Here is a 14,346-nt window from a genome sequence, read left to right as displayed (position 1 = left end):
TTATTCCAGTCGGGGACTAATTTTGTGTATGATGTAGAAGAGGCTCCAGTTCCAGTTCATCCCACAGGTGCTCAGTGGGGTTGAGGAGGTCAGTGCACTGTGCAGGATCTTTGAGTTCTTCCTCTCCGACCTTCACATCAACTAGCGTGTCTTCATCAAGCTCACTTTGTGTACATGAGCATCATCAGTATGGAAAAGAGGCCTCTTAATTCCACTAATAAGAAACTGTAATACTACAGGGTACAGGCAGCCTGAACAAGAGTTTCAGATTTTGATGGGAAAAAGTTCATAGTGTTACATATTCAACTTGAGAAGCTCTAATCAGGAGTCCTGAATAGTTTTTCCTTCCTTATTAAAAGATTGTGAATATTTGAATTTGAGTGAAATCAATTCTCAGCTTTATTTCCAGTATGATGGCATTTATATGGAATTGTAATCCCGTGTGTGTGTGTGTGTGTGTGTAGGTGATCTTTTCAGTGGATCAGACCCATGAACTTATGTTTTGTCTGGAAGAGTTGACCTCGAACAACAACGAGCTCAAATCTGAGCATCGAGCACAGGTACCCCACACACACACACACACACAAAACTTCAGCATTTGCTTTTTTCCAAGATTTTCAGTATGATAAATATACTTTTAGTTCCTGTTTTTATTTGCATCCCAGCAGCTACAGAACAGTCATTCCCTCACAGACTTCTCCTTATTTCTCTCCATCAATGTTAATAAATATATAATATATATATATATATATAATAAAATGTGTGTGTGTGTGTGTTTCAGGATGACGATGATGTCGAGTCCACAAAACTGGAGCTTCTGCGATTAGCTCTGGCACGTAACCTGGCGATGGCCATCGTGAAGGAGGGAACAGTTGAGGCCTAAACACACACACACACACACACACACACACACTCTCTCTCTGCGAATACATTATTTCACAGGACCCCTTACTTTCTTACTCTACTGTATATAAAACTGATGAATGAAATGTTTTGACATTTAATAAAAAAATTGCTTTGTTATTTGTTTTGCAAAATCTTCCATTCTTTCCTGATTGTGTGTGTGTGTGTGTTCTCTAAGCATTAAATCTGAAATGGCAAGAATAAGCTCATATATTTTGTCAATGGTCATAAATATAGTTTGTTGTGACAAAAACACGTAGAATAACTTGAACATTTTCAGTGCTATTTATTGCCCAGTCTCAATAGAATGTCTTGCTTTTTAGATCATCAGAATTTTAAATGAAGTTTTCAGGATCCATCAGGAATTAGAGACTCGCCTTCACACCCGCATTCATAAATTACCCTGTTAAAACTACACAAAAGACTAAAACCAGTCAAACAAATTTTATTGCAGTTTAGAAAATTGTAATGGAGGCTGAATTAAAAACAGGACTAGTTCACAGAAGTAGTATTTTATTGACACCAGTGTAAAGCAGTCATCAAGTAAGAGATGAAATGAAATAAAACGTGTGTATAAAAGTACAGTATACAAACCACAAACTGAAACGTGTTGATGGCTCAAATTTAGCAGTTTTATCCTGATTAACCAATAAGCTTATCTAGAAACATGCTAAATACCGAACTAAATACTAATGGGGTTCATTAGATCATAACTTTGGTACATTAGGCATATAACAATTTAAGACCAGTGCTGTTTGACTCCTAAAAATAACCTGATTATCCCTACAGTTAATATACTGTATACAGAGGAATATATAGAGATCACTCATATTTAATGCATATGTGAAAAACTTTTTTTTTTCCCAGCATAGTTTAAAGATGAAAGAAGGAAATATGCAGGTCATGGATAAAGGCACATTTAGAATCATTGGTTTCCTTGGGGGGGAAATAGCTTATTAAAATTGTTTTTGTTTAGTTTTTTTTTTTTTAAACCAAGCAGTGACACTGAAGCGTGGGTCATCCTTTAGTCCAGGGGTGGCCAACCCGTGGCTCTCAAGCTGCATGCAGCTCTTTGGCTGGTTTCATGCAGCTCTTTCGTTCATATCGAAGTTTGTGTTTGTACTTTTTTAATGTGCATGTTCTCTTCGCTTGAGTTCAATATGGTATTTTAAAGACTTAAATGATCTCGCCCCTACTGGGAAACTTTGCGGTATTTTCATCTCACGCACATGTGCATTTGATGAAAATACCGTATTGAACTCAAGCGAAGTGAACACGCACATTAAAAAAAAAAAAACCCCACAAACATCCATATGCAAATTGTTTACTTACATTTTAAGTAAACAGTTTGTGTCAAGTTCGCTCTCAAAATGGCAGAAAAAAAAAATGCACAGCAAAAGGAAAATATGATGAACACAGGACGTTTTTAACAGAGTGGGAGAGTTTATATTTTTTTGGTTAAACGTAATGGCAAGTCATTGTGCCTTATGTCAGGCGTCATTAGCGCATTTCAAATCTTCAGCGCCACTTTAGCTCACTCCATGCTAACATCAACCAGGAATTTCCAAAAGGGACTGAACTTCACAAGCACAAGTTGGTCACTTTGAAAAGTCAGGCAGAAAAACAGATACAGTTTTCCAAAAAATTTTGCTTTAAATTTGGCTTGGAAAATTATATTTGGCTTGGAACATTGCACGGGCTAAAAAGCCATACAATGAAGGGGAGTTTGTTAAATAAAGCCTCAGTGAAGTTGTTAAAATCTTGTCTTCTGAAAACGACAAACTAAACCGCATGGTATCAGACATCCAACTGTCCCGCCACACTGTTGAACACAGACTATGGGACATTAACACGGCTATTGAATCACTCTGACCTGGAATGCCAGAAGTCCCACTAAGCAACATGCATAATAAAAGAAAAATGCTATTGTAAATTATTATATTTTTGATTGTGGACTTGGTTGAACTGACAGTGTGTGTGTGTGTGTGTGTAAGAGGAAGGCATGGGTGATGTTCATGTGTGTCCATGTGTATGATGTGGCTCTTTGCGGTAACACAGTAAAAAAATGTCAGTAAACAAATCTCTGACTGGTTGGAAACCCCTGCTTTAGACTTTTTGGGCCTAACGTCAGGGCGGGTCACAAACTGTTATACTTGTGTAGTGTAGAACTGTAGTCTGATTCACTGTGCACTGGTTCTTTGTTCCACAACATGGAAAAAGGCAGAAACACTGGAGTCTTCATCTCACACACTGATGTTTAACACCTGCTAAATCTAAAAGAACAAATATCTGAATTATTAACCAAAAACTACTTCATGAACAGCAGCATGTAATAACACCTGATCCAAAAAAAACCCATTACTTCCTGTTTAATTATTTGTCATTCATCATGTCTTTATTCTTATATAATATCTTTGTTAGAGGTTTTATCATTTTGCTCAAACAGATGAGAACTTCCACAAGTTCTAACAAGAATGTGAGGATAATAATATAGGGGCTAATCGGTCTTTTACGTTTTTTTTTTTAAACAAATTATTACTCACATCAGCTTTTGGAGTTTGTAATGTTCATTATTCTTCAGATCAGAGAGCAACTTCTGTCCTGACTCTCCTATTTTATTCCCATAGAGATCCAGATTTCTCAGGTGTAAGGGGTTTGATTTTAGAGCTGAATTCAGAGCAACACAGCCTTCATCTGTGATACCACAACTATACAACCTGCAGAGACACAATAACACACTTCACTCTCTCAGTTTAGTGATATAATGGTGTACAGTCTTCTGTGTTTGCCTGCTCTGAACCAGGCAGAAGTGTTATGTCCAACATCTGACTAAAAAAATGCGATGTGATGGCATCCTTGTGGTTCTCAGTGGTAATTCAGAATGTATTTATTATTAATCCAAAGTGCAGTTTGTAACTTTTTACTTTTACTTAAATTACTTTCAGTTTAAAATAATTACACTTTGTCTTAAAAATGAGTGATGTTTTGCTCTATGTACTGCACACATTCTGAAAAATGGCTTCATCTGACATGAATAAGTAACCTGGAAAGTTATATAAACTCACCTCAGAGTCTCCAGTTTGCACTGAAGATTCTCCAGTACAGCAGCGAGACACTTCACTCCTGCATCTCCTACTTTATTCTGAGAGAAATTCAGGTACCTCAGATGTGAGGGGTTTGATTTCAGAGCTGAAGTCAGAGCCGCACAGCCTTCATCTGTGATCCCACAACAATCCAATCTGCAGAGACACAATGATACTCACTTCAGTGTTAAAGATAAAGAAGTCCAATTCCTTAATTATCTGAAGGTAATGAGTTCAAATCCCAGCTGCACCAAGCGCACCACACTAGATCATGGACTACGAGTACCATTGAGTAAATTTGTGTCGAAAAATTTGTTATATTTCAGAAAATTTCACACATTTAAAGTCGTTTCGCTCTGCAGTAACAATCCTCCTTCTTAGGATGTTGATGATGAGCCTAAAACCTCTGCTTCAGTCTCACTAATAGAGAATGTGTATCTCTGAGGAGCAGATGATCTTACCCCAGTCTCTCCAGTTTACAGTTAGGATTCTCCAATGCGTCAGAAAGAAACTCTACTCCTGAGTCTCCTATTCTATTTCCATGCAGATCCAGTTCTCTCAGGTGTGAGGGGTTTAAGCTCAATGCTGATTTCAGAGCATCACAGCCTTTACCTGAGATTTCACAAATACGCAGCCTACAGAGACACAATTACACAAACTTCACTCACTCAGTTTATGTACATAAATACACACAGAGATTCACCCAGTTTTTAAATAAGGAACTCAGTGAAAGAACTATTGAGGAAACCCATAAGTTTATACTGCTGTTTATTCATCTGCTTCTGTAACACATCTGGCAACCCTGGCAATGGTGACATTAGATGTGGAAAAGTAAGTTATTACGTTAGTTGATCTTACCTCAGTATCTCCAGTTTACAGTGAAGATTCTCTATTACAGCAGAGAGATCCTTCACTCCAGTGTCTCTTAAATCATTCCCAGACAGATCCAGTTCTCTCAGGTGTGAGGGGTTTGCTCTCAGAGCTGAAGTCAGAGCAGCACAGATTTCAACTGAGAGATCACAAGAATCCAATCTGCAGAGACACAATGATACACTTTATGAACATAAAGACACTTTGACAGATTCACACATTTTTCCAGCTTTTATTCAAATTTACAGTTTAATGCATTGGTCTTCAACCGGGGTCCCCCAGTCCACTAATGTTGAATCACAAATAATGTAATACTTTTTTGTTAAAGGAATAAACATGATTAAAAACATCAAAGTTTTGAAAAGAACTGGCTACAGAGACAGGATTGTTGCAAGGATTGTTCCATAATTCTCAAATTATTCTCAATTTCTCAAAAGAAGTTCAAAAGAAGTCCACAACCATGGACTCTTGCAAGAGCTGGTTACCAGCCAACCTGAGCAACTGGGTTTAAATAGTTTTAGTATAAGAGGTGACCAAGAACCCAATGGTACATTTGATTGAGCGACAAAGATCCTGTGTGGAGAACAGACAACGTTCCAAAAGGACAACCACCACTGTAATCATCCACAGATATGAACTTGCCCAACAGTCTGGAAAAGTGGCTAGACACGTGCAAAAAACAACATTAAACTGTTTGGACATCATTCTAAATGTTATATCTAAAGGAAACCTTGCACCACTCATCACCTGCCCAATACCATCCCAACAGTGAAGAACGAAAGTGGCAGAATTACACTGGGGGGTGTTTTTCAACAGAAGGGACCAGGCAACTGGTCAGGGTTGAGAAAAAGCTAAATGGAAAGCACATAGATATCCTCAAAAAACAAGACCCTGTTCCACAGTGCTCAGGACCTCAGTCTGGGACAAAGGGTCACCTTCAAACATGACATCTATTTTGCATATGGTAATGTTATATCACAATTTAATGGAAAAATAACACTGTATACAACAATTATCTACAATATTTAGTGAGGTATTGCGTTTGTTAGAAAGATGATCTTACTTCAGGTTTTTTATTTTAGAGTGAGGATTCTCCAGAAGAACTGAGAGATTCTTCATTCCTAAGTTGTCTTGTTTATCCGAAGACACATCCAGTGTATTTACAGTCAAATGCAGTTCTTTCAGACTGGAGGTTTCTGAGTTGAGAACTGAGACCAGAGCTGAACAACTTCCCCTTTTCATTGTATCACACTTGATACTGAAGGAAAAACACATGGTTTACTAACAGTCATGCAAATAATCAAACAAGTCCTGAAAGCATTTGCTGCAGCGTCTCTCATCAATAACATTCAATTACAGTCAGAGCTCTTCAGATCTGTGTAGATCATCACATACACACTGTTTAAACATGGAGCAGGAGATCAAATACTCTACATCTGAAAGCACGAGATTCTGATTTTAAAAAGTTTACAGGAAGAGACAGTAAAGAGTCTCAATATCCATGCAGCATTAGATTCATCTGAACATCTGAGACATTTGATTTGTTCTCAACACAGTAGAACAGTGATATTTCCATTTACTTACATTGCTTTTCTGGATGCTGAAATCACAGGCATTAACTTCACAAGAACATCATCTTTTATGTTCTCTGAACTGGTATATTTACTCAGGTCAAATTCCTCCTGTTCTTGTGCTGATGTCAGTAAGACGAACACCAGAGCAGACCACTGTAAAGAAGAGAGTTCACTTTGTTTCCCAGATTTCAGGTACTGCTGGATTTCCTCCACTTGAGAACTCTCACCCAGTTCATTCAGGCAGTGGAACAGATTGATGGATTTCTCCGTAGGAAGATCTTCACTGATCTTCTCCTTAATGTACTGAACTATTTCAGCTTTGCTCTGGAAGCTACTTTTTGTTTGTGATATTAAAGCATGTACGAGTTTCTGATTGGACTCAAGTGAGAGACCCAGAAGAAACCGGAGGAAAAGATCCAGATGTCCAGTCTCACTGTTCAAAGCCTGATTTATAGCTCTCTTGTGTAGTTCTGAAAGGGTCTTGAACACCTCATTATCATTAAGAATATTCTTCTTTTTCTTCATGAAGGTCAGGTGCACATACAGAGCTGCGAGATGCTCCTGAATGCTCAGATGAACAAAGCAGTACACTGTACTCTGGTGAAGCCCAAACTCCTCTCTGAAGATCTGCGTACACACACCTGAATACACTGCTGCTTCTGTCACATCAATGCCACACTCTCTCAGGTCTTCCTCATAGAAGATCAGGTTTCCTTTCATCAGCTGCTGAAAAGCCAGTTGTCCCAGTTTGAGAATCATTTCTTCATCACTCTCCTGCATCTTTAAGTACTTTTCTCTTATGATGTTTATCTGAATGATGAGGAAGTGTGTGTACATCTGAGTCAGAGTTTTGGGAATCTCTCCACTTTCTGATTTACCCAACATTCTCTCCAGAACAGCAGCTGAGATCCAGCAGAAGACCGGGATGTGGCACATGATGTAAAGACTTCTTAATGATTTCAGGTGTGTGATGATGTTACTGGCCAGGTTCTGATCACTGATTCTCTTCCTAAAATACTCCTCCTTCTGTGGGTCACTGAATCCTCGTACCTCAGTGACTCGATGGACACACTGTGAGGGGATCTGATCAGCTGCTGCTGGACGGGAGGTGATCCAGATAAGAGCAGAGGGAAGCAGAGTCCCTTTGATCAGGTTTATCAGCAGCACATGAACTGATGCTGTTCCAGTTACATCACACACTGTCTCTGTGTTCTGGAAATCCAGAGGAAAACGATACTCATCCAATCCATCAAAAATAAACAGAGCCTTTTCCATTCTGGACTTTTCTATTTCTTTTGTTTCCTTAAAACAAACATGAAGGAGCTTCACCAGACTCAGTTTTTGGTCCTTCATCAAATTCAGCTCTCTAAAAGAAAGTGGAAATATGAAGGTGATGTTCTGGTTTGCTTCTCCTTCAGTCCAGTCCAGGATGAACTTCTGCACAGAAATAGTTTTTCCGATACCAGCGACTCCCTTCGTCAGTACAGTTCTGATGGGTTTGTCTTCCTCAGGAAAGGACTTAAAGATGTCATTGCATTTGATTGGAGATTCCTTTGTTGTTTTTCTCTTGGATGCTGCTTCGATCTGTCTCACCTCATGTTCTTTATTTATGTCTCCACTGTCTCCTTCTGTGATGTAGAGCTCTGTGTAGATCTCATTCAGGAGCGTTCGGTTTTCCTGGTTCATTATCACGTCATTTATACACTGAACCTTCTTCTTCATATTGAATTTGTAGGTTTTCTGTAATTCATCTACAGCAGCAGATTCTGGGTCGTAACTGTGACAGGGTGAAGTAGGAAGACATGGTGAGACATGAAGTCCACTGATAAGAATATTCTTTGTGATGTTTACATTCTGTATTTGCTTTACTCCAATGTAGCGTTTGTATAATCTAATCACTCTGTTGTTAATAGTAGCAGAGAGATTTAAAATAACAGTGTATCACAGTCATGTTGATGGTTTAGATCTTAACTTGTAGATATTATGTTTTTGCTCTTCTGTTTTTCAACATTGAAGCTATTAAAATCCTTAATCAATTGAATCATGTAGTCTATACATTAAAACCAAAGTATTAGTGTTAAGCACATTAACATGCTGAAAACAACTAACTCCAACATTGTGGACAGAAATAATTTTTTTACGGTCATTTTCTTCCTACTTCCCTGCAAAAGCAGGTAGGAGTCTAAGGTTGAGGAATATTTTATGTCATTATTAATAATAAATACTGTATATGTCTGCTATGTGATGTATGGTAAATAGTCACCCGTGTGCATATGTGTCTCAATGTTCAAATGTGTCTTTAGAGAAACATTAATAGACACATTGTTTTTCATGGAGACATGCACCATGTTCACAACTGGTATATGGATTTTAGCAAAACAACAATATTGCTTATTTTACGCTAACCATTATTCTTAGAATCAGTATTGAACACACGTTTCTTTTTTAATTGTTTTTTTTTTAATGTATATAATTATTTACATAGTCTCTTGTTTATGTACCTCAGTTTATAATTCATATGAAAACTCCTTAATATCACCTTTATTAATTAGTAATAATGGTGGTAATTGTATTATAATAATCACTAGTAGTAGATTTGCTAGTATTATTAGAACTATTAATAGTAGTAGTAGATTCATTTGTAATAGTAGTTGTTATTTTAACATTTAAAACAGGACCTGTAAGACACTGTTACTGTAATAAATGTTTATTTTCTTTAATATATTTACTGAAAGTAATGTTGCATCATAAACGACTAAGTACCTATAATAAAATGTATTAAATATATATAAAATAATACAAAAATATTGGCTAATGATTGTGTCATGCCGCCATTAACTGTGACTTATGAGAACTTTAAGATTTTACCTGTGTACAGGTGAAGGGTTTTCATTGCTAAAGTTAAATGGAAGCTTAATCGATTGATCACTGTTCATGGAGACACAGCTGGGTCCTGGTGATCTCTCTCTCTGTATTTCCCTGTATAATAATACAAAGTGAACATCAGTTCAAATTTCAGGGTACAAAATACCGGTGAGATGAATATCAGTATTTTATTGTGAAGCCTGTATCAAGGTGTAAAATGTTTTATATCCTGGCTTCAGTGTATTGTCTCATGCCTTCTGTTTTACTGTGACAGTAGTAGTATATTCATTATTATTAGTTAGTTATTTAGCATGTAAGATATGACTTTATTTATGAGAATGATGAAAAACTACCTGTGAACAGGTAAGGAGTTTCCATCTTGAAACTTCACAGGAGGCTCCATACATGCATCAGTCTTCATGGAGAAAGAAAAGAGTAATAAAGCTTGTTAAGTGGAAATGCAGGTTAAAATCCTTTTTTAATTTGAGTTTACAGATTGTGAAATGTAAGAAAAAAGTGAAAAAAACAAGTATTTTTAATAAATGGCCGTCAGATCACATTTCACTGGTGAGGTAAATTTGTATCATGTATTTTGAAGTCAAAATAAAGCAGCAGCAGAACAACCCGCCTCTCTTTCTATTTCTCTTTTATATTGCAATTGCAAATAAATATTTTGTTTTATGTATGTCATTTTTGTTTAGCTACATTTGGACCATCGGTCAAGATCATTCGACCAACGTTGTATCATAAACACTGCTGAGAAAAAGGAGACACTTTTTGCAGTGTGTGACGCACACACGCACACACACACACACACACACACACACACACACACACACACACACACACACACACTCCTAGTTCTCTTATTTTTTATTACAATTTAATCAAACCTATTCAATTTAATGCAATAACTATAGCTTTGGGTGTGGTTTACAGCAGAATTTTAGATCCATAGTTCAATGCCCCAAAACAACACACACACACACACACACACACACACCGTATTGTTTACTCACGCTTTATTTATGCATTATTACTACTCATTATTGAACAAATATTAAATTGCGAGCTGGAAATAAAATATTTTACAAAGTTAAATTTCCCCCAAATTGGTAGAAACTGGTAGAACTTGATCTCAGATCCGCCCTTCCGCAAAAACACACAGTTTTGATGTTGTTTCTACACAAAGACAATCAAATAAACCACGAAATATTCAGATAAGAAAGTCATTTCTGTTATAGAAAATAACTTGTAATAATAGTAAATAACTTACATGTAGTAAACAGTCCATGTAGACATTAATATCACAGACTCAGTGCTGCTGCAGAAGTGTTTCTACAAACAAAACGTAGACCAGGATCAAGTCCCACTTTCACTTTCAGAAACACAGAGAGGTCTACTGCACACCAGAATCTGTGACCATCGCATGTTGTGACCATAGAGGGCGCTGTTGCTAAAATGCAGATTAAAATAGATCGTGTAGAGAAGTTCACTACGCAAACAGCGGAAATGCAAACATCGGCGTCTACTGGTCATTAAATGTTGTCGCGAGAACGCGCCTAGCGCCGTGCACGTTACCTTAAACGCGCGTGCAGAACAGTGCCGTCGTGCTGCAAAGAAACAGTTGCACGCGCCCTGAACTAAAGACAGTATCTAACTGTACTAAAGTACTAAAGTACAGTACTTTAAAAAACTTAACTATTCAATGCTTTTGATATTTGAATAAACAACCCTGAATGTTATTTATTAATTAAGGCTAATAAAATGTATTGAAATCCGGATGCTTTAGACTGTTAATTGTATATATATATATATATATATATATATATATATATATATATATATATATATATATATATATATATATATATATATATATATATATATATATGTGTGTGTGTGTGATATATATATATATATGATTAGATTATTATTATAGAATTATTGTTATTTGATAATTAAGTGCTGAATAAAATACTAAAATTCCTCCCTCTGTCTCACATGCAATGACTTGAATGTTCTCCATATTCACTCTGGTGATGCCTAAACACTGTATTATATCCTGACAAATATTTGGGTCTCATGTCAACAGGAATGCCAACACCCCCCAGCCCCCTACCCCCATTTGTCTCTTTATTGTTGTTGTTGTTGTTTTTTTTTAGTTAATATTATGTTGTTGTTTTTTTTTCATTATTTCTTTTCACATGAAAACAGATTTGATATGCAGGTTTTTTTTACACTATATTGCCAAACGTTTGTAGACACCTGGTCATGAGTATGGTATGTGCATTTTGACCAAACTAATTTCTTCTCCTCTAATTTCTTCTCCACATGAATATATTTGAGCTTAAGCAGTTTGCTACAGATCCGGCTTGTGATCCTGACTAGTGCGGCTCTCTGACCATCCAATCAAATCATTTGGAAATGTTGGAAAAGTGACTGGACGCCTTCTAGAGGGCCTCAGACTCGCCAAATCAGTCTGAATGGTTAAAGCAAAAACTTCGAGCAGCATAGATTTGAATTTAACAAAAGTTAGGTAATTTCTGCTGGTTTAATATTACACAATACGTGATGCAAGAGCTGAAATCTGATTGGATAGCAGAAACGCACCTCAAAGAAATGAACTGAAAGGACTTTTGGGAATAATTTAATAAATATTCATGGACAAAAAAAATTTGAAAACATAAGTTTATAAATATATATATATATATATATATATATATATATATATATATATATATATATATATATATATATATATATATATGTGTGTGTGTGTGTGTAAATTTATACGTATACAAGTCCTATATCGGGTTGATTTTCAATAAAATATGTCTATAATATAACTATATTGTCTTTGTGTCTAGACATATTTCACAGTTGTAGAGAGTCCGAGGCCCTCTAGAAGGCGTCCAGTCACTAAACATTTTCAAACGTTTTGATTGGACAATCAGAAAGCCGCACTAGTCAGGATCACAACCCGCATCTGTAGCAAACTGCACAAGCTCAAATATATTCATGTGGATTTAAAAGCTTTTATTTCACAATGCATGACAGAGGAGAAGAAATGAGTTTGGTCGGAGATACGCTTACAGGGACATTTAAGTTACATTTTCTTCATCAACCATTAAGTAATGTTAAAACAAATCACTTCACGTTGTTTTGCTTCAAAAGAGAATTAATTTCAGCATGCAGCAGAACAAATTACATGTTCGAACCATATACTGTACATAGTGTGGCATGGCACAAGCACATACAACACACACACACACACACACACACACACACACACACACACACACACACACACACACACACACACACACAAAGATGAACTACATCGCAAACCACAAACTAGCATTGACCAAATAAACAATACAGCAGCTTTTACCAGCTCAAAGTCAAATAAATACTTATAAAATAACTTTTTTTCTGTTCTGCCTAAATGGCCATATATTCAGTTATTTCCCAGAATGCACCATTGTCTCAGAAATCAACCTCGAGTGTGAGTGTCGAGTGTGTGTGGTGGCCTGAGGTGTGTGTAGGAGGAAACGCAGTGCCTGGTGCTGCTGCTGCTCCACTGGAGAACAGGTCAAGTCCAGGAGGAGCAGGAGCCTGACAGAGCGATACACACACACACACACACACACACACACACACACACACACACTGTAATGTCCTGCATTATATCAGGATATTTATATTCAATATATACGTCTGGGATTTCCGTACCCATAAAGGCCCGAGAGAACAATTTAGCATTTATACAGTTTCTGTAATCATGACATCATTCTTATTATGTAATAAAACAATTTTAGTTATGATTAAATTATACACAGAGCACCATGAAGCTCTGGTCATTACTTTTCATAAACCATTTAAGTTTCGATCCACAGTCATCTTAGGCTTAAGTCATAATAATCATCATCATCATCATCATCATCATCATGCCAGTAAATGCTCATGAATCCATAAGAGCCCAAATATGTAACTACCTGAAATGCAGGATGTGAGGAAGCAGGTGTACCTGTAAAGACGTCCACTGGTTAGACACGTCCTCCAGTTTGGGTCTGTTCTGTACCGGAGGGGGTTCATTCAAGCCTGCATTCATCATCATCATCATCATCATCATCATCATCATAATTTAAACAGCAATGAGAACTAAAAAAAGTTTCATGCAGAAACAACATATCTAAAGGAAAAAGAACTGTTCAAAAAAAAATTCTTGATTGATGTCATTATTTAATCCTTTGATCATTTTTATTTCAAATACGAGAGGAAATGAATAAATAAATAAAAAATGCAGAGTAAAAGTCACCGAGGGACAGCAGCTCATCGTCCAGCAGAAAGTGGGCCGGCGACGACTCGGAGGCTTTGTGAATCGGGCTGCTGGTCTGACTGGTAGACCTAAAGAACATCAATGTTCATAAATATTTAAATCAATCCTCAACTTTTTTTCCAGGATGATGGCATTTATATGAAATTGTAATCCAGTGTGTGTGTGTGTGTGTGCGTGCGTGCGTGCGTGCGTTCGTGTGTGTGTGTAGGTGATCTTTTCAGTGGATCAGACCCATGAACTTATGTTTTGTCTGGAAGAGTTGACCTCGAACAACAACGAGCTCAAATCTGAGCATCGAGCACATATATAAAAATGTGCTAAAATAAAATCTGTGTGTGTGTGTGTGTGTGTTTCAGGATGACGAAGATGATGTCGAGTCCACAAAACTGGAGCTTCTGCGATTAGCTCTGGCGCGTAACCTGGCGATGGCCATCGTGAAGGAGGGAACAGTCGAGGCCTAAACACACACACACACACACACACACACACACACACACACACACACACACACACACACACACACACATTTTCTGCGAATACATTATTTCACAGAACCCCTTTACTTTGTTGCTACAAAACGCATGTGAAATAACTTGAACATTTTACCATTTTCAGTGCTATTTATTGTCCAGTCTCAATAGAATGTCTTGCTTTTTAGATTGTCAGAATGTCATGAAGTTTTCAGGTTCCATTAGGAATTAGAGACCCG

The 14,346-nt window shown here is 37.0% G+C and overlaps 2 protein-coding genes and 1 long non-coding RNA gene across 5 annotated transcripts in view; 1 reads left to right on the top strand and 2 right to left on the bottom strand.

Moving 5' to 3' along the window:
* The window catches only part of nup85 (nucleoporin 85), a 22,099-nt gene extending 7,910 nt beyond the window's left edge, over window positions 1-14,189 (top strand). The window contains exons 18-19 of one of the 2 annotated variants that reach the window (XM_083543433.1): window positions 465-560; window positions 13,994-14,189. In XM_083543433.1, coding sequence (XP_083399559.1) covers window positions 465-560; window positions 13,994-14,098 — 201 coding nt within the window. In that variant the 3' untranslated portion in view covers window positions 14,099-14,189. Of the gene's footprint in view, window positions 1-464; window positions 561-781; window positions 1,021-13,993 lie in introns of those variants that run through there. The other variant, XM_083543434.1, reaches the window with a different exon arrangement.
* Window positions 3,014-10,661, bottom strand: LOC310727206 (NLR family CARD domain-containing protein 3-like). Of its 2 annotated transcripts, XM_083543429.1 has the most exons (10): window positions 10,572-10,661; window positions 9,649-9,710; window positions 9,299-9,409; window positions 6,441-8,207; window positions 5,920-6,114; window positions 4,845-5,018; window positions 4,448-4,621; window positions 3,969-4,142; window positions 3,447-3,620; window positions 3,014-3,176 (listed from the first exon to the last, which is right to left on the bottom strand). In XM_083543429.1, the coding sequence occupies exons 1-10, from the start codon at window positions 10,587-10,589 to the stop codon at window positions 3,161-3,163; spliced, it is 2,865 nt and encodes a 954-aa protein (XP_083399555.1). In that variant the 5' UTR covers window positions 10,590-10,661; the 3' UTR covers window positions 3,014-3,160. The 2 variants fall into 2 exon arrangements, with proteins under 2 accessions (XP_083399555.1, XP_083399556.1); XM_083543430.1 differs by lacking the exon at window positions 4,448-4,621.
* LOC310727214 lies at window positions 12,808-13,715 on the bottom strand. The gene is made up of 3 exons (XR_014533976.1): window positions 13,617-13,715; window positions 13,326-13,399; window positions 12,808-12,913 (listed from the first exon to the last, which is right to left on the bottom strand). It is a non-coding gene; the product is annotated as an uncharacterized lncRNA (long non-coding RNA).
* Window positions 14,190-14,346: the final 157 nt, after the last annotated feature.

This window comes from Silurus aristotelis, assembly GCF_946808225.1.
Source record: "Silurus aristotelis genome assembly, chromosome: 6".
In the NCBI taxonomy this organism is placed as follows: domain Eukaryota; kingdom Metazoa; phylum Chordata; class Actinopteri; order Siluriformes; family Siluridae; genus Silurus; species Silurus aristotelis.
Note: the sequence above shows the minus strand (reverse complement) of the source record. Positions and strands in the feature narration are given on the sequence as shown.

Coding starts and splice junctions, on each gene's coding strand:
- LOC310727206 (XM_083543429.1), bottom strand. Junction 6,115..6,440: donor TCAGCATCCAGAAAAGCAAT/GTAAGTAAATGG, acceptor TTTTTCCTTCAG/TATCAAGTGTGATACAATGA. Junction 3,621..3,968: donor TGCAAACTGGAGACTCTGAG/GTGAGTTTATAT, acceptor GTGTCTCTGCAG/GTTGTATAGTTGTGGTATCA.